The sequence below is a fragment of the Chrysochloris asiatica genome, unplaced genomic scaffold, assembly GCF_000296735.1.
Source record: "Chrysochloris asiatica unplaced genomic scaffold, ChrAsi1.0 scaffold00065, whole genome shotgun sequence".
Classification (NCBI taxonomy): domain Eukaryota; kingdom Metazoa; phylum Chordata; class Mammalia; order Afrosoricida; family Chrysochloridae; genus Chrysochloris; species Chrysochloris asiatica.
This window is the reverse complement of record NW_006408583.1, coordinates 15033632-15055435: the sequence shown is the minus strand read 5'-3', so window position 1 is coordinate 15055435 and position 21804 is coordinate 15033632. Positions and strand designations below refer to the sequence as shown.

The 21804-nt window shown below is 39.5% G+C and overlaps 1 protein-coding gene across 1 annotated transcript in view; it reads right to left on the bottom strand.

The window, feature by feature from the left end:
• The window catches only part of MPDZ (multiple PDZ domain protein), a 236534-nt gene that overhangs the window by 699 nt on the left and 214031 nt on the right, over positions 1 to 21804 (bottom strand). Inside the window, exons 35-43 of the mRNA XM_006864508.1 lie at positions 21306 to 21389; positions 20942 to 21135; positions 17815 to 17962; positions 10235 to 10325; positions 8533 to 8576; positions 7407 to 7529; positions 5542 to 5646; positions 4859 to 4968; positions 1973 to 2096 (exon numbers count right to left, since the gene is read on the bottom strand). Coding sequence (XP_006864570.1) covers positions 1973 to 2096; positions 4859 to 4968; positions 5542 to 5646; positions 7407 to 7529; positions 8533 to 8576; positions 10235 to 10325; positions 17815 to 17962; positions 20942 to 21135; positions 21306 to 21389 — 1023 coding nt within the window. The remainder of the gene's footprint in view (positions 1 to 1972; positions 2097 to 4858; positions 4969 to 5541; positions 5647 to 7406; positions 7530 to 8532; positions 8577 to 10234; positions 10326 to 17814; positions 17963 to 20941; positions 21136 to 21305; positions 21390 to 21804) is intronic.

Here is a 21804-nt window from a genome sequence, read left to right as displayed (position 1 = left end):
TGCTTCCCAAAGGTAGATTGTTGTTGTTAAGTGCCATTGAGTCAGTTCCAACCCATTGCGGCCCTGTATAGGGTTTCTGAGGAGCAGCTGGTGAGCTTGAACCACCAACCTTGCAGTTCAAATGGCTTTGCAGTCTGGTGCATTAAAACCACAGAGCCACATCAGGGCTCCCAAAGGTAAATGTTGTTGTTAAGTGCCGTTGAGTCGATTCTGACCCATAGCAACCCCACATAGAGTTTCCAAGGAGCAGCTGGTGAGCTTGAACCGCCAACCTTGCGGTTCAAATGGCTTTACAGTCTGGCACATTAACCCACAGCACCCCTTCCTATTCCTTCTGGGCACTAAATGACTGAGATTAAATACAGACATTGCTGTTTGAAAAAGAGCCCCGTGCGAAGGCGTGCTTAGAGTAGGCAATTGTGCAATTAAATATAAGATTAGAAATATGGAAAAAAGTTAATGAGGAATCCATAATGATGAAATTCTTAAAATATGTTCTAACTAGCATGCCTTAAATAAATTGTTCCTCAGCTGAAGAAAAGAGCTACATAACTCTTCTATCCCCTGACAAATGCTGTTCATATTTTTGGACACACCAACAGCTTAAAAAAAAAAAAATCTCAAAAATTAAACCTACAGCTAACTTGCTGTTCATACAGCAGTTTAAACTAGTGAATAATAAACAATAATGATTGTTTTTAAAAATAATAGACTGTAATTCCCATAGGCTGGTACTTTCTTTAAAGGACCACAGCACTAATAGTATAGAATCTTCTCTCAGCGTTGGCATTCATTTTTGCCTTTTTGTATTGTAAAATTGTGGGGTTTGGGAGTTTTATCTGCAGGACAGTCTGTCTGACTTGGTGTCCTGGTGTGGTGTTCTAGGATAAGCTCTGGGTTGCTAACCCCAAGACCAGCGGTTCAACCCCATCAGCCACTCCTTAGAAACCCTGTACAGAATCCCTATGACTCAGAAGTGACTCATGGCACTTGCCAACAAGAAACACTATGTTAATGATAATTATATGACTTTAAATTATTTTAACAGCTTCAAATAGTGTTTTGCAATAGCTCTATTTATTATAAGCATTATTCATATTAGAACAGTTTACTAATAAATTACAAAAATTTTTTTTATTTTATTGACTCACTTGTTAGCAAATAAGTGATTTCATGTAGGTGACAGGGCTGCTGGATGTTCTTCAGATTTGGACGGGTAGTTATTATTTTTTTAAAATCGAAGTCAATTTGTAAAATAAATATCTCATTAGTCATCTGCACATGCATTTTATTTACTCTTCTTGTAAGTATTTATTTTTCACATGAGAAAAGTAAATGCTAATAAAAGCCAGCATTCTAATGCATTCGTATAGAAAATGTCCCATTTTCATAAAGACATGCAACTTTCTTGAAAAGGAAAAAAGGGAAAAGAAAAAAACAAAACAAAAAACAGGCCTTATTGTCTTAACTTAAGTTCACTAATACTTCTATGTATATTGTCAAGAGTTTTCATGGAATTTCGCTTTGAGTCTGTTTTCCTTTAAACATCACTAAGCTTCAAACTGGAGTCCTGGTGTGGTGCTGCGGGTCGATGTACTGGACTGCATAGTCAGCTTGAACTGCAAGGTCAGTGGTTCAAGCTCACCTGCTGCTCCTTGGAAATCCTATACAGGATCGCAGAGTTGGAACTGACTTGATGGCACTTAACAACAACAAGAAGCCTCAAATTGGACAAAAACATTTAATGACCAGTGTTGTTGCTGTTAAGTGCCATGGAGTCCACTGCGCTGACCTTGGAGTTCAAACAGATCTTGCAGTCCAGCAAATTTACCTGCAGAGACACACCAGAAGGAAGCTCCAAATGCAAATGTTTGCATTTTGGCGTTACCTCAGGCATCAGCTGATGGACCAGTTGCTGACCATTCTTGGAGTGTGTTTTGGGGGAAGCAAACGTTGGAACGTGCAAGCTTACCTTTGCAAACACGGTTTTAACATAAATGGGTAAGTCTCCATGAGGACTTCCGTACCCTCCTACTATACTGAAGCCTAACCCGTCAGGCCCTCGGTCGAGCGTAATAGACTTGCACTGAGGAGGTCTACAATAAAGGGTGGGGAAAAAAAGAGGATTTGAAATTTAAAATTTATACATATACATATAAGTGTGAACCTATAAAGTATAGGTGGAGTCCTGGTGTGGCACTGCGGGTTAATGCGTTGGACTGCAAAGTTGGTTTGAACTGCCAACTTGGAGGTTGGAGCTCACCGGCAGCTCCTTGGAAAACATATGCAGAGTCTCTATGGGTCAGAACCAACTTGATGACACTTAACAACAACAGCAGAAACCAAGAGCTAGCATAATTCTCTACTGGTGACAGCGGGTATATTCTGGATATTTTTGGGATTCTTGAATTGTTAGTACATGCTGTGTTCAGTATTTTCAATTTGCATAATTTAGTAAAATCTTCCTAACACTCTAATTCTAATCATTAATCATTTAAATTCCTTAAAATGACATGTTCAAAATCTACACAGGGTTGACAGGGATGGGCAACATAGACATTGCCTACCCAGAATGGCGGGGGGAGGGGGGCCTCTAAAGGCAAGAAGTGACTGGCTTACAAGCTTTCAAGAGGGAGCCTAGTTCCAGACGGGGCAGGGGAAGGTAGAATCTCCACTGAATGATTTCCAATCTGTTGGGACCGGGCTAGTGAAAGGAAATGGGGATAGGACTCTTGTGGTACAATAGTGAATAATTGCCATGAGGACTGACTGTGAGGGTCGGAAATGTAGAGGTAGATGTTTTTTGACAAAAGGAGGGGAGTGATTGACTTTGCAGCCCTGGACCGGAGGTCCCTGGGACCTTCAAGTGAAAAGAGAGGAGAGTGGAACCCTACCCAGAGAAACAGTGATGCTAGGGATGGGGACAGAGATGATGACATGGACAGATGGAGCAGCTGGGGGCACTGGACTCAGGGAGGGAAAGGGACCGTGTACTGACAGCTAGGGGTGGGTGGGCCTGTGGGGTGTACCCTTTGGTTATTTGATGATGCATGGAGGGGATTGTAATCATTGCAATGAAACAGAATATGATAGGATGAATGTGAAACTGATGTTCTCACATGTAACCTACATAATTCACAATAAAAACTTCAAAAAAAAAAAGATACTATCAAAAAAACAAACACAAACATGTTCACTGCATGTTCCTGTTGCATGGAAAAACTCATTCTCCTTACAGTTGTTTTTTTTTTTTTAAAGCACAGAAAGTCTTAAGTGTCAGTATTCCAAAACTCAGAGCAATTACAAATATTATAATACCAACACCAAAACCCATTGCTGCCAAGTCAATTTCTACTCGTAGTGACTCTACTGGACAGAGTAGAACTGCCTCCGAGGGTTTCCAAATTTGGAATCTTTATGGGAGCAGACCACCATATTGTTCTCATATGAAGTGGCTGGTGGGTTTGAACCACTGATGTTTCATTTAGTAGTCAAGTATTTAAGCACTCGCCCACCAAACTCCTTTAAGGAAAGTAATGTGATTGTTTTATTGTTGTTAGGTGCTGTCCAGTTGGTTCGGATTCATAGCAACCGTGTATAGGGTTTCCAAGGAGTGGTTGGTGGGTTTGAACTACCAATCTTGTAGTTAGCAGCCCAGTGATTATCCTACAACTCTACAACAGAACTTCAAATAATGTACCTGTTGTTGTTGTTCAATGCCGTTGAGTCAGTTCCGAATCATTGTGACCCTGTATAATGTTTCCAAGGAGTGAATGGGTTTGAACCACCAACCTTATAGTTAGCAATTGGTGCCAAACCTAAAGAGCCACACCAGGACTCTATAAATAATGTAATTGTTGCATCAAATTATTTAAAAATTTTCACCTTGCCCCTCTTCTCTTCCTCTGTATTTTTAATACTTTTATACTCAAGTCTGTGACTATTTTTTCAACCAAAAGATGTTTAATAAATGAGTAGGCGATGTTGGAATTTTTAAGAGTAGATTTAACTTGTTTTATTTTGCAGAGTGATAAAACAGAGACTAAAACATCCCCTAAAGAATCTGAGATTTGGACATGAGAGAAGGTACAGGCAGACATGTCTGCTTTTATCCATGTCTACATCATTTTATCTATCTATCTATCTACCTATCTATCTATGCATCTATGCATCTATCTATCCATCCATCCATCCATCTATCTATATCTATCTATCTATGCATCTATCTATCTAATTATCCATCTATTTATCTATCTATCCAATCACCCATCCATCCATCCATCTGTCTTTCTTGCAGGAGCCTTGGTGTGGTTAGGATTAGCACTGGACTCCTAATCACAAGTCAGGAGTTTAAACCCACTAGTCACTTCTTAAGGAGCTCTGGTAGCGTAGTGGTTACGAATCGGGCTGCTAATCTCATGGTCAGCAGTTCGAAACTACCAGCTGTTCCGTGGGACAAAGATGAGGCTTTCTGTTCCCGTAAGATTTACAGCCTCGGAAACCCTGTACAGGATTGCTATGAGTCAGAACCGACTCCACGGCACGTAACAACAACAGTCACTTCTTAGAAACTCTACAAGGGTCACTATGAGTTGGAACTGACTCAACAGCACGTAACAACAATGACAGTCTATCTCTCATTTATCTATCTGTCTGTCTATCTATCTTTGGTGGCCGAAATCCATACCATCATTATTTAACAGTTTAGAAGCAATTGGTTTTAGTATTTCATACCTCATCTTCTGTTTTTTTACACTTCTATATGAACGCTGAGAACATGGGCCTGAGGGTGTAACTGTCAGGGGAATTTTTTCCATAAATGACAAGAGTATAAACAAATCACAAACTAGGAGCTCACCCTAAGTCATCCTGAAATACACTGCTTGAGGTCAGCCCTGTGAGAGCGAGACTAGAATTGGCAGGATCCTGTTGACCTGTGATCACGCTCACCTCTCCCCCAGCAACCACCTGTGCATCAGAAAAGGAAGTGTAAAGACAAGAACATGTGTTCACAAGGCTAACAGACACTTGCAATTTTTCTTCAACAAGAGAATTGAGATTGAAATGTATATCTTACCAACTTAAGGATTTCTGTTAATATTAAATACAACCCAAGAGAGAAATCTCGCAAGGTCCAGAGGTCACTTTAACTGAGCAAAAAATAATTCTACTAATTCAATTGTACAAAGTTCTTTGATGCTTTTAAAGCAGCGCCTCATGTATTATTATTTTTTTTAATATCCTTAAAATGCACTCACACCACTTAAAATTCTAGCAAATGAATCATTTACTGCTAAGGCTTTATATTTTTGTTTGTTTCTTTTTTTCCCATTTAGATACAGTGTGTGAAACAATAAAAGATTCAGGAAATGTGTTTCATATTGTACTTTCCTGGAACTCTCAATTTAATCACTGCTGTTTAAGGCGAATATTAAATAAAATAATAGCCAGGGATTTACTCATTTTTACGGGTCTACCATGAAAACTCACTCTGTTCTGAGGCTGTCCCTATTCTGCATAGTGCTGGGGTCAGACTCTTACCTGCATTTCAATGACGCCTGAGGCATTTTTCAGTAAGTTCACTGCTTGGGTGTGCGTCATCCCCTCAGTGGATGTGCCACAGATAGTGACAATCCTATCCCCAACCTGCAAGGGAGAGGAAGAAACATTGCTAGTGTTGGCAATTGCTTCATCGTGAGCTCATGCCCAGTGGGATGAAATGTTGCCCCGGCCTGTGGCATTCCCGTGATAGGGATGATTGGTGGGCTGATTTTGGAAGTTGATTGCTAGATATTTCCTCCTTTGGTAGTATGGAAGCTCTGCTGGCACCTGCTCACCATTATAGCCACACACAAGCTCTTACCGACCAATGGGTGGTGGCTGTATGTGAGGTACGCTAGCTGGAAATGGAACCCGGGTATGTCTCCCTCATGGAAGGGGAGAATTCTACCAGGTAGCAACCAGTGCCTCCAACAGCAAAAAATCACCTTCTACTCAATCAGCCGCGGGGAGCAGGATGTTCAGTGCTGAACACTCATTTCCTCCTCTACCTTCCATATCACATAGAAGAGCTTCAAAAAGTTTGTGGAAAAATTCCACTATCTTTTCATTCCATGTTTCCATGAACTCTTTGAAGCCATCTCAGAGATGCATTATCAGCACCTGCAGTCGAAGAAACCACTGATGCCAAGAAGTCAAAGAAACTCCAGCCATAGAAAGATGAGACTCATAATGAGCAATTTTTACAGTCTCTAGGGAAGGAGGGTGCAGAAAAAATCCCATTCCCCTTCGTTTCAATTCTGCTGGGTAAGACATTATATCCTACTGAAAGACTAAAATATTTGGTATTATTTGGAAACCACAATTGCTCTGGACATTATTAGTATAAACATGAGAGAAGACTTGAAGCCAAGGGTTGGCAAACTACAGCCCATGGGCCAAATCCAGCCCACTGCCTGTTTTGGTTAATAAACTTTTGCTGGAGCACAGCCATACTCATTTGGCTGTATGCACACTATTATGCACAGCAGAGTTGAGTAGCGGAAGCTGAGATCCATATGTTCCCAGAGCCTAAAAGATTTACTATCTGGCCCTTCGCAGAAAAGTTTGATGACCTCTGTACTAAGTATAGAATCAGTTGTCCCCTTTAGGACCTCTGTCCCCTTTAGCCCAGGTTAAGTTGTTAGTGTCAGCCATAGATTTACAAAGAAGGCTGAGCTATTCCCAGTTTAGACTGTTTGAACTAAAAGCTGGTTCCACTCTCAGATCTGTTTGAGGGAAGAAGTAGCACTGATTCTACTTTGTTGTTGTTGTTGTTATGTGCTGTGGATTCTACTTTAGAATGACTGAATTACTATACTGGAATGTTATGATCTGAAAGCTAGGAAGTTAGCAAAATATTATATCATAGTGCTGAGAATTTGGATAATTCTTCAATTTGGAAGCAAGTTTGGCATAGACTAATAACATTGTAAGTCATAGTTACATTAAACGAATGCAAACTTTACAATCAAATGTAAGAAAAATGATTATTTTTCATTTTTATAACAAATTGGCATTCAAACTAATGAAGTATGCAAAGAAAACAATTAATACCAGTGTTGTGAAAAGTTGTGTGTGTGAGCGTTTTTGTGTGTGTGGTGTATGTGTTTTACCTTGTTATAATTTCAGGACAAATAAAAAAAAGAGAAATAACTGCGAATCTTCCCATTTCATTTACTTGCAAATATGCATACAGCAACATTATTTTCTCTTTTCTTTTAATTCTCTTTTTCCTTTAGTCTGTGGCTGGCTTAGTGGATTGAAAAGCAGACACATACATTTTAAAGCATTTTATAAGAGTTGCCTATATTTAAGGGTTTGGAAGAGCACGTGTTAAGGCTGCCTCTAACAGCAGTAGAACTTACTCTGAGTTTCTGGGTTTGAGCTGCAACTCCATTTGGGTGCATCATGGCAATAAATATCGGAACATCGCCGAGAGGGCTGCCGACTCCTCCAGCAATGCTGATTCCCAAAGAGTCAGCAGATCCCTGCCAAGGAACAAGCACAATCGCGTTGCCAAAGTCATTCATATTTTTTAAACCAACATTTTGCTTCTTTGGAACACTATTGTTTCAACGATACTGATGTTTTAAGTTTGAGATTGGAAACTAACACTCAAGAAATTGACCTTATTTTTTGAGACAGGTCTTTAGTGTGTATGATTTAAGAAAATAAATGTCCATCCAAGAAGTAAAAGAGATCAGGATACACTAAATGGAGGTCATGTGTAGGACTGATGAAAAGCAGGTAAAGTAATGTGAAAAGGCCACAAGCTGTGCAAACAGAGAGACCTGTTTCAAAGCCAGGAGGCCACACTTTAAAACCCAAATCCACTGGGCACATGAATCAGCAGACCTTCATTTACAGCCGGAGTTAGCATCGGCCTCGCCTCACACAGTGGCTGCTGTGAAGATTAAATGAAATGATGATGATCTGAAAGGGCTGTTGAGCACAAGCGTAAAACCTCAAAAAATGATGGTTGTTATTGTATACTGTGGAGTCAGTTCCTACTCATATAGACCCTGAAGAGGGTTTCCAAGGCTGGAAGTCTTTACAGGAGCAGAAAGCCTGATCGTTCTCCTGTGGAGAAATTGGTGGTTCAAACCACTGACCCTTCAGTAAACAGCCCATCAAGGTTAGCTGCTTTTATTTTCCTCTTGCGCATGTCATTTTCAAGGAGAACTAAGAAGTACCTGTTAAAGACAAATGCTTCCTTATCAGTGAGGGATAGACTATTATTTAGTGTGGGCCAAGTTGATGCTATTTTTGCTAATACTGAATAAACAAAGAATTTTTTTTACCTCCCCTCCCTCTAAACAATGCGCTGTTGCCAGGAAATCCAACAAAGACTGCATCGTGGTATTTCCACTACATACAATACATATTCTTTTCAGATCTGAACTTAGAAACATGAAGTCCACTATGAGGAGAAGGCCTATGCTGAAGTCTTTGAAATCAACACTTTAGAGTGCTTTCTCTCCCCCAAATTACCTTTTTTATTTCAACTGTTCTTAATCCCTGTATTTCAGAGGCCACTGTAAAGGTGAAAAAGAGAAAATATAATGAATTACTACAGGTTTCCTTGTGTTCATAAAAATGTTAGTCAATTCCTGAAGCTGGCTGGTACCAAATGGCATACCTTTGTTGTCGTCGGTAAGTGCCTTCAAGTTTGTTGTGACTCAGACCAACTCTGTATAAAGTTTCTGAGGAGCACTTGGTGGGTTTGAACCACCTACCTTGTGGCGAGCAGTCCAATGCTTATTCTAGAGTGCCTCACTAGGACTCCAAACGGCATACCTTAATTCTTTATATTTTCTTCTTTTTCTTTCTTTTTTTATGAGCTAAAATTTCTGGTGTCCTGGTGTGGCACTGTGGGTTAATGCGCCAGACTGCAAAGCTGCTTGAACTGCAAGGTCACCAGTTACTCTTTGGAAACCATAGGGTCGCTATGGGTCAGAACCGACTCGAAGGCACTTAACAACAACAACAAAACCAAATCCACTGTGGTGAAGTCAATTCTGATTCAAAGCAATCATATAGAACAAAACAGAACTGCCTCATAGAGTTTCCAAGGCTTTATAATGGAGTCCTGGTGTGACCCTGTGGGTTAATGCGCTGAACTGCAAGGTTAGTTTGAACTGCCAGGTTGACGGTTCAAGCTAACCAAACCAACTGCTCCGTGGAAACCTATACAGGGTTGTTAAGAGTCAGAAATGACTCCACGGCACTTAGCAACAACACTCTTTATAAAAGCAGACTACTCCATCTTTCTCCCATGGAGCAGCTGGGGAGGTTCGTAATGCCAACAGTTAGCAGCCATATGCCTTAACCATTGCACTACCATGCCTTTTTTTTTTTTTTTTTTTTTTAATAAAAAGGGATGCTGACCATTCCTACTACATATTATTATATTTGTCTTACATGGGAACTCTTTATTTCTTCAGTGGGAACAACACATACCCTGCCCCATTTCTTCCTTCTTTTTAAATTTTATTTTAAGGACTGATTATATAACTGTGTAATCCATTTTGAATGAGTCAAGGACAAAATGTGTTTTGGATAGAAGGACACATGTGCACAGCTGAGAGGAATAAAGCCATGGTTGCATTAAAAAAAAAAATCCATGGATTTAAGTGCCTAAATTTCTAGACGATTAGTCACATCGAAAACAGAGATTGCCATATGGTTAGTTCCTTTAATTTGAACAACTCTCATCCAATGCTCCCAGCCAAAAACCCCTCTGCGTCATGATTTCATGTAATTAAAACACAGGGGATCATCTTAATTTTCCCAATCAAAATTTCTGCAAACTTTGTGGAAAAACATGGTTCCACTCGCTGGCATCCCCTGATGTATTGGCATTATACGAAACAGAGAAGGGGGATAAAATCAAATAACACCAAACTGCTTAGAAAGAAAAAAATTAAAGGATTCTGAATCTAATATTTGGTACATCTTGTAGGGTAAATATCAAGTGGGAAACGCCAAACATCATGCGGTTCAACATTTCTGCTCAACAGTATATTTGAACAGCATTCTATTCAAAAGTATACCTATTTTTATACCTATGCTAGGATATGTTATGCTTTGGAGGAGGAAAGAAAGGGCTCAGAGGTAAATTAAAATAGGAAAACAGTGTGGACACTCAACATTCAAAACAGGAAATCATGCTTAAATATCACAGCGATCTTACATGCATTCTTCTTCGAGGTACTTTCCAGTGACTCAGACGTACTGGATCCAGAAAGTGGAAAGTTGAAAGATGACAGGCTGCCTTCACTCACCTACAAATATACAACAGCTAGTTTGGAAAGTTTTCAAAGTAATCACACCTCCTAAAAAAGCATTCACTTTAGAATTCCATTATTTTAGCGTATCTAGTGATGAGCTCTGGTAGCGTAGTGGTTACCAATCGGGCTGCGAACCTGAGGGTCAGCAGTTCGAAACTACTAGCTGTTTCATGGGAGAAAGATGAGGCTTTCTGCTCCTGTAAAGATTTACAGCCTTGGAAACCCTATACAGGGTCACTATGAGTCGGAACTGAGTCCATGGCACATAACAACAAAAACAAGTGAGAAAAACCTTGAAAGAAATAATAGTTGTTGTTAAATGCTATTAAATAGGTTCCAACACACAGCAACCCCATACAGAGTTTCCGAAGAGCCGACAGTGGGTTTGAACTACCAACCTTGAGGTTAGCAGTCCAGTGTTTATCCTATAGCACTGGACTTTGATAATACGAATGCCAATGCAAATGGAATATTTCCTGATTTAAAAAAAAAAAAAAGGAATAATTTGCCTCATGACAAAAATAAATTGAAGTTAAAAGGGTAGACAAAATTGACTTCAATCTACCTAAACTTTTTTTTTTTTCCAAACTTTTATTGTGAATTGAGTGATAGTTTACAGGGGAAAGCATAGATTTTGCACTCATCCAATCATATTTTGTTTCACTGCAATGATTATAATCCTGTCCATGCATCATTATTCAATAGTATTTGCTTCTATTCCCTCTGGTTTTTTGTTTTTGATGTACACAAAAGCACGCAGGATTATATAACCAATCATACAATCAAAAGGCACATTCTGCAAACTTGCCTCCTGGCTGCCAGCACACAGCTTTTCTCTTTCCATGTCCTCATCTCTACCTAAACTTTTAATTGATTTTCATAGACTCATTCAAACAAATCGTCTCTGAACTGATGCTGTACATTTGACTTAAAATCTAGAGAATTAGGGTTGGTCATCAGGAAGCAAATGGCAGCAGTTAAGGAGGTGTGTAAGAGGTCTTTTAGGATAGGTTGAGGAGATGGGCTTCCGTCATCATAAGATAGGACTCAGGAGCAAGGCTTCCCAAGGAGCTTGAACTATATGGCGTTGCATTTTCATACATGGTGGTGAACACCTACTGTTCACCTATATAAGATTTTTTTCAATTGAATATTGATTGAAATATTTTTACTATAAAATATTTTTTGAAGTCATATGTAGAAGCTTTTCACATATAACTTTTAATTATTTGTCTCCCCACAACCACCAAGTTGTGGAGGGACAAATATTCAGTTTAGCCTTTGTCTCTGGTTTTTTGGAAGATGTTAGATACTGTCACCTTGATTTCGACTCATAACATCCTTGTAAGGCAAAGTTGAACCGTCTGGTAGGATTTCCTAGCCTAAGGAATGCTTTTTAGGATAAGCATTAGACTGCAAGGTGTATTTGAAACACAAGGTGGTGGTTCAAACCCACCAGTCATTCCTTGGAAACCCTAAACAGGACCACTATGAGTCATAATCGTCTTGACAGCACTTAACAACAACAACAATCTCTATGGGAGGAGTCCAGGGTGTGGTGCTGTAAGATAAGCACTGGACTACAAGGTTGGTTTGAACCACAGGTCAGTGGTGTAAACTCACCAGCGGATCCTCAGAAACCCTATACAGGGTTGCTATGAGACAGAATGGACTCAATGGCACTTACCAACAGCAACAACATGGAGTGACGAGTAACTCCAGGGAGGCAGGTACTCCTCAGCACACTTAATCATATGAGACCAAAACGAATATCAGAAGACAGGAAAGAAGGATAAATGAGAACGAGGAACCCAGGGAGAAAGGGAGGGGACTGGCTGTTACGATGAGGGACCGCAACCAATGTCATGAAACAAAACATGTATAAATGATTAAATGAATAACTAATTTGATCTGTAAACTTCCACCCAAACTACAATAAGAGAGGCAAGCTTATAAGCAAAAACCAAACAACTACTAAAATCTTAACTCTTAGCCCATTTCCAAAATGGAAATTTTAGAGTAATTTACACTATATTATTTCATAATTTCCACTCTCCAAACAATGATCTTTTCTTCTATATTCTAGGTGTCATTCGTATCAAAACTTGTAGTTAGCTTCAAATGGTGAAGTGAGGTGCCACTTAGGCACAAATAAAATAGCTCAATTGTAAGGACTCTCAATAATTGGAATATTTTTATACCACCTCAATTATGCAAATTCTCACCTAAACAAATTTGACAAAAGTCTAAAATTAAGCTGCATTTATAGCGTAGTGGTTATGAATCGGGCTGCTAATCTTACTGTCCGCAGTTCGAAACTACCAGCTGTTCCATGGGAGAAAGATGAGACTTTCTACTCCCGTAAAGATTTACAGCCTCGGAAAGCCTGTACGGGGCCACTATGTCAGAATCGACTCCACAGCACATAACTACAACAACAACATAGGCTAATTTAAATAACACCCAAAGAGATGTAGTCGTTAAATCATGGAAGAGTGTGATACAGACAGATATATTAATAATTAATTAACAGTTATTTAATAACGGTATAGGCTCCCTAGGGCACCTGGCTCCTAGATGCAGAATTCTGGTCAAGTTGTCCAAGAATGTTGGCCTTCGCTATGCAGAGTCTATGTTTGGGGCACATATGTTATCTGTTCAGAGTCTGGTCTACTGAAAGTTAGCATTCAAAAACACTCTAGTAAAAATGGTGATTCCTTACACCTTCCCTTGGCCCTGAAGGCTGGCTATTGTGCTGGGAGGTCCTCTAACGGCTTAGGAAGTCACAGACAATAAATAGTCTTTCAACCACTGAGTTCACGTTGTGCTATTGGACTATTCAAATGGAGGGAAGCAAGGTATCACTCCTGATAATGAAGAGGACTTCTTTTGTTACTACTGGGAGGAAAAGTTAATATGAAGAAAAGAGGAGTTCATCCAAAAGCTAATGTGCGAGAAGGGTGGAGAGATACTTGATAGGGATGTTTGGAGGCTCAACTGCAGTGTCTCTGGCACCGAATCCCCTGGCAACCCATCATAAAACCTTCAATAACATCATGTTCTATTGGTGCTTGATGGAGTTGGATCTCTTAGGAAATGTCACAGGAATGCTGCTATCTGCTCAAGAGGAGTCCAAAGAGAGCAGAGCGTGCAGAGGACCAGGCTGTGGAGAGGACCCCCTGTGCACTCATGGTCAGGGCCTTCTATGAGTGCCTTTGACAAGTGGGCTGCTTCACGTTGACAGCTGCTCAGCAACTCACCTGACTGCCTTGAGACTGTCTCCTCTCTGAGTGGAACGGACCAGCTTTGATTCTGCCAACGTCCAAGGTGACTGCACCTAGAGAACACTGGGAGAGTGGTTGTTTCATAGACGGTTAAAATAAAATACCGTAATCAACTTCAGAAATACATTTTACTCTTCAAGACTGAGATGCTGAAAGGCACCTTCCTTCTGAAATATTCACGGGCAGAGCTACCTCAAATCCTTTGTAGAAAACAATAAAAAGGCTTTAAAAAAATACATTGTAAGATTGAGAAAATAATAACAAAAAGTAACAGCAGCAACACCAATTGTATGTCTTAGTACTTCATGGTAGAAATGGAGACTATGTCTACTAAGGCAAAGAGAAAATGAGAACTGAGGAATTATATCATGATGTACACTGATTTGGATGGGCTAAATGACTTCAGTAACTCAGGACTTAACCACCCCAATACAATAAAATAATCATTGCAACTATTTATTTTATTCTCTATAGCAGATAATTGTGCAAATTCTCTATTGCTACACTGCAGTAGAGTACGCCTATCAAATAATACTTAAACAAGTCGTATTGCAATAAAACAAGAACTGAAGAAAATGGTCTCATGATCCTTCACAAAGTCACATGAGCAGAAGAAATGATATCTAGTCTCATATGCAAGAAGCTCAATGAGACGCCTGCGATCCTCGCCTTCTGTAGTCATATATGCTAGCTTAAATCTTCTCTCTGATTTACTAGCTGTGTGTGTGATCTTAACAGCTATTTTTCACCACCAGTTTTGTGTTCTTCATCTAAAAACTGTAGACTATAATAAGCAGTTGTGATAAGCAACATAATTTATGCACAATGCTTATCACAATGTTGAGCATAAAGTAATATTGTACATCATTAATTGAGCATTGATATTATTTGCCTCTGATGTGGGCACCAAGGGATGTGCTATTTTTGAACATGCTGCTAATGAATCAAATGTTGAAAGGTCAGAATTTGACTTGCAATATCCATAAATTGTTTTATTGCTCTGCTTTATTTTTGTTTGTTTGTTTTTTTAGCCAGTAACATATCAAAACCTTCTTGAACCTATTTATATTTTCAGCTTGTATAACATCTGAGGTTAATGAGTTCCACATATAAATTACCTAAGGTCTAAATTTATAACACTTAATATATCTATAACATATCCCTTTCATGCTTCAAAGGTTTCTGCTATTGTGAAAATTTAAAATGTTTTGAAAAGTCATCTTTCCATTATAAAATCAATGGTCATTAAAGAAAATTTGGAAAATAATCAAAAATTAGAAGGAAAAAAATCGCAGGACCCTCTAAGTCCAACAATGACCTCTAAATTATTGTTAAAAGTCTTACCATAAGATTTTATTTTACATGACACAGTGGGTTATGTGTTGGACTGCTAATTACAAGGTCAGTGGTTCAAACTCACCAGCCACACTATGGGAGAAAGATGAAGCTATGTGTTCCCATAAATGTTTATAGTCTCAGAAATCCTAAGAAACAGCTCCACTTTGTTCTATAGGGTCACTATGAGTGGTTTTTATATATACTGCAGATACAATTATCTGTCTTAAACTCTTTGTAGGTTACTTTTTCTGTTTTTACAGTCATCTTGAAGTTTTATAGAGATGCATGTTGAAATACAAGTATATGCCAAGGAACTATATTCATATATTTTATTTTTTTTGCCAGTTGTGTTACTTCCAATTTTTCTATTGCTATAAGTAAACCTTCCAGGTGTGGCACTGTGGATCAGCACTGGACTGCGAACCACAAGGTCAGCAGTTCAAACCCACCAGCTGCTCCTTGGACACCCTATATGGGGTTGCTATGAGTCGGAACCCACTCAATGGCACTTAGCAACATAAGTAACCTTGCAATGAACCTTATGTGCATGGAGCTGTTTTATGTACAGAGGAATATTTATGCAAGATTTTTAGAGTATTTCTTTAAAGAACAAGTAGTATACAACAACAAATATTTAAATTATACACATATTAACAACTTTAATTATATACATCCAAACTTTTTTTTTCAGGGCTAGTTTATTTGGTTGAGAAATTATTTATGCTCTTCTAGGACTAAATGTTAAGGAGCCCTGGTGGCAGAGTAGGGTATGAAATGGGCTGCTAAGTGTAAGGCCAGCGGATAGAATTCACCAGGTGCTCTGTGGGAGAAAAATACGGCTTTCTGCTCCCACCCAGATTTATAGCCCGAGACCCTCTACAGGGATACAACTACCACAACGATGAGGACAGAAAGGTAAAGGGAGTTAGTGAGCAGATAAGCTGGTTTGTTTGTTGTGGTGACCACCTGGGTCCACTTGTTGAGTGTAAGTTGGGGAGAGACAGCAATTAAGAGATGGGTTGAGACAGCTGAAGGGCTGGCTGGTCTGAAGTTAGGGAGTTATATGGATCCCTGAGTTCATGGGAACCAACCTAGCCCATGGGGGCTAGTGCTGAGAGAGAGCAAAGGAGCCAGCAAATCTGAAGTGCAGCAAGGTGTGTGTGGATGGACTCCAAAGCTTGCAGTTGGTACCCATGAGACTTAACAAGGTGTGTTTGAACTGCCAACCTTGCAGTTATCAGTCCAATGCCTAACCAGCAGCACCACCAGGGCTATTATTAGTTTTAATTTTCTGTTTTATTTATAGCTAAATATACATACATATTCCTACATCAGATTCTACAATAAGCTCACTTGGAAATCCCTCCATGAAGCCTGGCCACTCAAGAGGTGTCCTCTTGTATACCAGACTTCTGATAATGACTCTTAATGAATACTGTCAAGTGGGTTCATTTCACATGGACCACAAAGGGACTGATGGCAACAGTCCTCTAGTCAGGTCACGCACACACATGTTGTTGTTGTTGTCGTGTGCTGTTGAGTCATACTGTAGCTGTATAGGATTTCTGAAAGTGCCTGGTGGGTTTGAACTGCTGACCTTGCAGTTACCAGTTCAGAGGTTATCCTACAGCACCACACCCAGGCTCATACACATGAGGTAAGGAAAACGAGGTAAGCATCACCTTGTTTATTAATGAGAACACATCGTTTTTATAGAAACTGGAGTAGTCCCTGATTGGAAATCTGTCTAGTCCCAAGATTTGTATTTTTTAGTGAAGTTCCGTGGGCGACTCGGGATGCTTTCTGCTCCTGTTGAGATTTACAGCTTCAGAAACCCTATAGAGAGTCACTATGAGTTAGATTTGACTCCATGGCAGTGGGTAGATTCTGTACTTTACAAACTTATCTTTTTAAATGAGACTGTTTTTGCATTTTGAGTCAGAAAATTATTCTTCATGGAGAGTTTTCTTTTAAGGAAACAGATTTCATAATGTGAAATGCTTTTAAGTCTAGACTAATGCTTAGGGATGGGACCAATAATTGTTGGAATATTTCCAAGTGAAGGTGCTGCCAGGTAAAGTCACATTAAATTACCTTCAGATCTGAAAGAAAACCTATCCAACACTGATGTTAAATGTCAAATTTAAATAGTTTAATAGTTTTGAGTCAGAGGAAGATTTGGATAACTATTTCCTTCTTAGGAAGCCAATATAATGAAATAATCTAAATTACATTTTTGTTTCCTTCCATGAGTCATAAAGGGTAAAATCTTTCTCCCATATTCTTCATCTCTGGCAGAGATATGAATACATGAAATCTGATCTGCTCAGAAAAGGGCCAGGTATGGGGTTGGGAGAGTAAAGGCCGAAGACCAAAAAGCATCAACTCCAGAGGTACCCTGAGCACACTTCTTGGCTCTCACATGGAGATTACTGCAAAGTCATTTTCCAAAGACCAACTGTGCTGGATGCGAAAGTACTTACTTACTCAAAAAGTTATGAATCTAAAAGAAATAAGGAGACCGCAGGCTAGCTTTTTTCTTTCTTTTATGGTTGGGATATGTGTTTTACTTTCAAGAATAAGATCTGCTCAATACTCACCTTGAAGACAAACAGGTACTCAGTTCGTAATTCGTATTACCACTAAACAAGTGTATAATGATATAATAAAACAGCTATTCATAGATGTACTATTTAGTAACTACCACTGAAATATGAATCTATCTCTATCTTATTTGAGGTGACATTTCAGCTCATAAATAAAGACAACTCAGTATTTAATCTGACAATGCTAACCGTATGCTCAATTCCCATTCTCCTTACAGACTATGACACAGCATGACTTTAGCATTTGATTTTTACCTTTAACAAAGCAGCAACTGCTTCCTGGGTGGCATTACGGACATCTTCTCCATTGACCATCAATATCTGGTCTCCCTGCATCAGCCTGCCATCGGCATCAGCAATTCCTCCTTTGACAATGTCTGACACAAACACTCCAGTATCATTTCTGCAAATACAATTTTGAAATTTCAACATTATTTTTTTCTTAACTCTAATGTGTTATTTTGCTTAATGAAAAACTAACATTTGTAATCAAAAGTTTTATTTTTATGAGCAACACGGGCACATTATCAGAATTATCTTTTGTGATAAGTAATAGCTTATGTTTTATATTATTCCATAGATTAAAATGGTGGTTCACGAGCACATTAATTCTCCAAAAATTTTGTATTTTCAGTGAAAGTAGGCACTATCATTCTCTCTTTACAGGTCACAAATCTAGTAAATGGCAAAAATGGAACATAGAGTCAGTCTATTATAGTTCTTGAATTAAGAAGCCTTATATGGGGTCTTACCTGTGGCCACAAAAATATTTGTTGCTATTATTATCATTATAACTGAAAATAACTGTTGTATGTATCAACTAAAGGGTCCTGGTGGTGCAATGATTAAGTGCTTGGCTAATAACGGAAAGTTTGGTAGTTTGGATCTGCCTGCAGTCTGTACTAGAAAAGACCTGGAGATCTGATCCTATAGATTGCAGCACAGAAAACCCTAGAGGGGCAGTTCTACTAGATCCTATTGGGTCACCTGGAGTCAAAACCTACTCAACAACACACCACAACATAGCAACTCAATCCATTGACTACCCCAAATTTCTGTAATGTCTTTTATTTTAATCTATGAATCTAAGGAGCCCTGGTGATGTAGTGGTTAAGCATTCAGCTTCTAACTGAAAGACCAGCAGTTCGAATTTACCAGCAGCCCTCTGGGAAAACGATGTGGCAGTCTGCTTCTATAAAGACTGCTGTTATTGCTAAGTGCCATCAAGTCAGTTCTGACTCATCGTGACCCTGTATAATAGAGGACTTTCAAGGAGTGGCCGGTGGGTTTGAACCACTGACCTTGCAGTTAGCAGGCCAGTGCTTCTCCTACAGCAGCAACACACCACGATGTCCACTGGAAACCCTCTGTGCAGTTCCCCTCTTCCTGCATTACTTAATCATTATGGATCTAACTTTAACACAAGATAGATTTATACAAAATGAATAAGCACTAGTCTTTACCCAATCTTCCTTTCTTTCATAAAATTGTTAAAAACAAAATAAAAATACTGCAAGCATTTTTGATAAAATACAAAGATAACTGAAAGTAAAACTGTACTGTAAATCCTGAATTGTATCTCTTATTCTTGCCAAGGTCATGACCTTAAACATGCCATTTTACCATCTGATTTTCTGCTTCTTCCCATCTTTAGAGCAAGAGTGTTGGCTTAGATAGTATCTGTATGCTCTTCCCAAGGCAAATAATTTGTGATTCATTAATGAATTACTGTACAGCACTGGTAGCATAGTCCTCTATTATACAGGGTCACAAATCGGGCTGTGAGCCGCAAGGTCAGCAGTTCGAAACTACTAGCGGTTTCGTGGGAGAAAGATGAGGCATTTTGCTCCCGTAAAGATTTACAGCCTCGGAAACCCTGTATCGGGTCACTATGAGTTGGAACCGACTCTACGACACAAAACAACAACAATGTACAGCAACCTGATGACTCCACATGTCGAAGTATTCGGGTATCCAAACCAAATTTCAGTTGCCCCGTATTGCACACGAACTGGACCTCTAATACTATATTACAAAAGAAGTACTGAGTTTTTCAGACATATTCCTACTGAGACTTCAATAATACTCTTACATTCTTTCTTGTGCTAAAAAGAAAAAAAACAGGCTTCATTGTCTCTGGAAAACACACAGATATAAATGTCCTTTGATTTGCATGTAGAAATCTCAGGGTGGAAACAAGTGAGCAGACTGTTGAGGTGGGCAGTCTGAAGAATGGGTACTTCAAGAGGGGGCATTCTGACAGGAAAGTCACTCTTCTTCAAATGTTTGAAAAACAAAGCTATCACTGGGAACTGCTTCGAGACTGTGGGTCCCTGAGGGCTGAAGAAAGGTGACTTTAACTCAGGCTGTTGCAGGTTCTAGAAGCTTCAGCTTTTCACTGAGAGGCAGTCAGAGAATGAGTGCTGACTTCACATGCCTAACTATCTGGTATAGTCTGAGCATTAGATTTACAGCGGCTAATGATATGAAGAGAAGGAAATATTAGGAGACTTTTGGATTATATGTTCATTAATAATAGAAAAATGTGAGATTTTTAGGTCAATTGGGTACTGTGTATATGGGCATTAATGAACCACCCGACCCCTTACATTATGCTTTCATTTCGCTTCTCATGGCATGCTGTTGGCCTCTATGGTTTCCTCATCATTTGGACCCTTCTCCTACACATACCCTCAAATTCCTTTAATAAACTATCATGTATCACGTTCAGCTTCTGCTCAGGGATCTGTATTCCAGGAAATTTTCTTTATTCCACCTCTCTTAAACAGGGCCACATAGTCCTTTTATCCCTTGCTTGCTTCCACGACTCTCCTACAATGCATCTCTGTCATTCAACTTACTATTTTTCTGTGTTGCAAGAATGTATTTCATTCATGCTCACCAGACTCTGGGTTTTTTGAAGTCCTAGATCATGTCCTATTTAACCTTGCTCCCCCATACATAGCGTATTACCTGGTATGCAGCATATATTAAAAAATTACCAAGTGATTTTTTATTGGGAATTGTTGAGAACCTTCAAAATCTCTCAAAATACTGACTTAAGAAGTTTGAAACCAATGTACTTTGACCCTCAATTGGGAGGTGAGCTGAATATAGCTATGTACAGAACACTAGCAGTTGATAAAGACTCTAGATATGAAAACCTGATGTGATGTTGCAGGAAAATGCACTGGAACACTGGCCAGTTTGAACCGAAAGGTTGGCAGTTCAAACTCACCAGCCTTGCTTTAGAAACCCAATATGGGGCAGCTATGAGTCGGAAGTAACTCAACAACACTTAACAACAACTGAAGATAAGCTCAGTCATTTCCAAAAGGTCAAAATTGAATGGTTTCCACAAGTGTTTTCTCTTCAGTCATACCTTTTACCAACTATACTTAATCCCAGGCCTTTTCCGGGCTTTTTCTGCAGCTCAATGGTCAGGGTGTCATACACGTCCTCCTCTTTGTATGGGGCCTCATCTCTGTAGAGGGTCAGGCGCACCCTTTGTGGAGTCTGTCTCAGGACATTTATTGCTTCATCATGTGTGGCCTTTCTCAAGTCAATGCCATTCACCTGTACAAAAATGTGCACTGTGAGGAACAACGCAAATGAGATAAAGTGCTAACCAAAAAAGAAGGAAGATGGAAGAAAGCAAGCAAGCGAGCAAAACCAAACCCGAAGAGAGAGAGAGAGAGAAGACTTTTCTTTGTTATCTGTGAAGGTCAAACAAATGCCGTGTGTACCTCTAAAATCTGATCTCCAGCCCAGAGTCTCCCGTCTTTGCAGGCTGCCCCTTCTTCATAAACTTCATGGATAATAATGGCGCCCTAAGGACCCAAACAAAGCACAGCCATGCTTAGCCCATCATCCTGAGGAATGGTGAGCAGAAGCGGAGTTAAAACACTCTATAGACATCAGTAAGTTATACACCCATATGTAAGTCACACTCCAAAAGTTCAAAGAAAGGTTTAACAACAATTTTTTGCTAAAAGGCTCAGATACTTACACTTTTGTCTAATGGCTGTTGTTGTTGCTGTTAGGTGCCATTGAGTTGGTCCTGATGCATAGCGATTTTATACACAGCGGAAAGAAACACTGTCCAATCCTGGGCCAAACTCACTACTGTTGCCACTCTTGAGTCCACCAATGCTGCCACTTGGCCAATCCATCTTGTTGGGGGTCTTCCTCTTTTTCTCTGACCCTCCACCTTACCAAACATGATATCCTTCCCCAGCGAGTGGT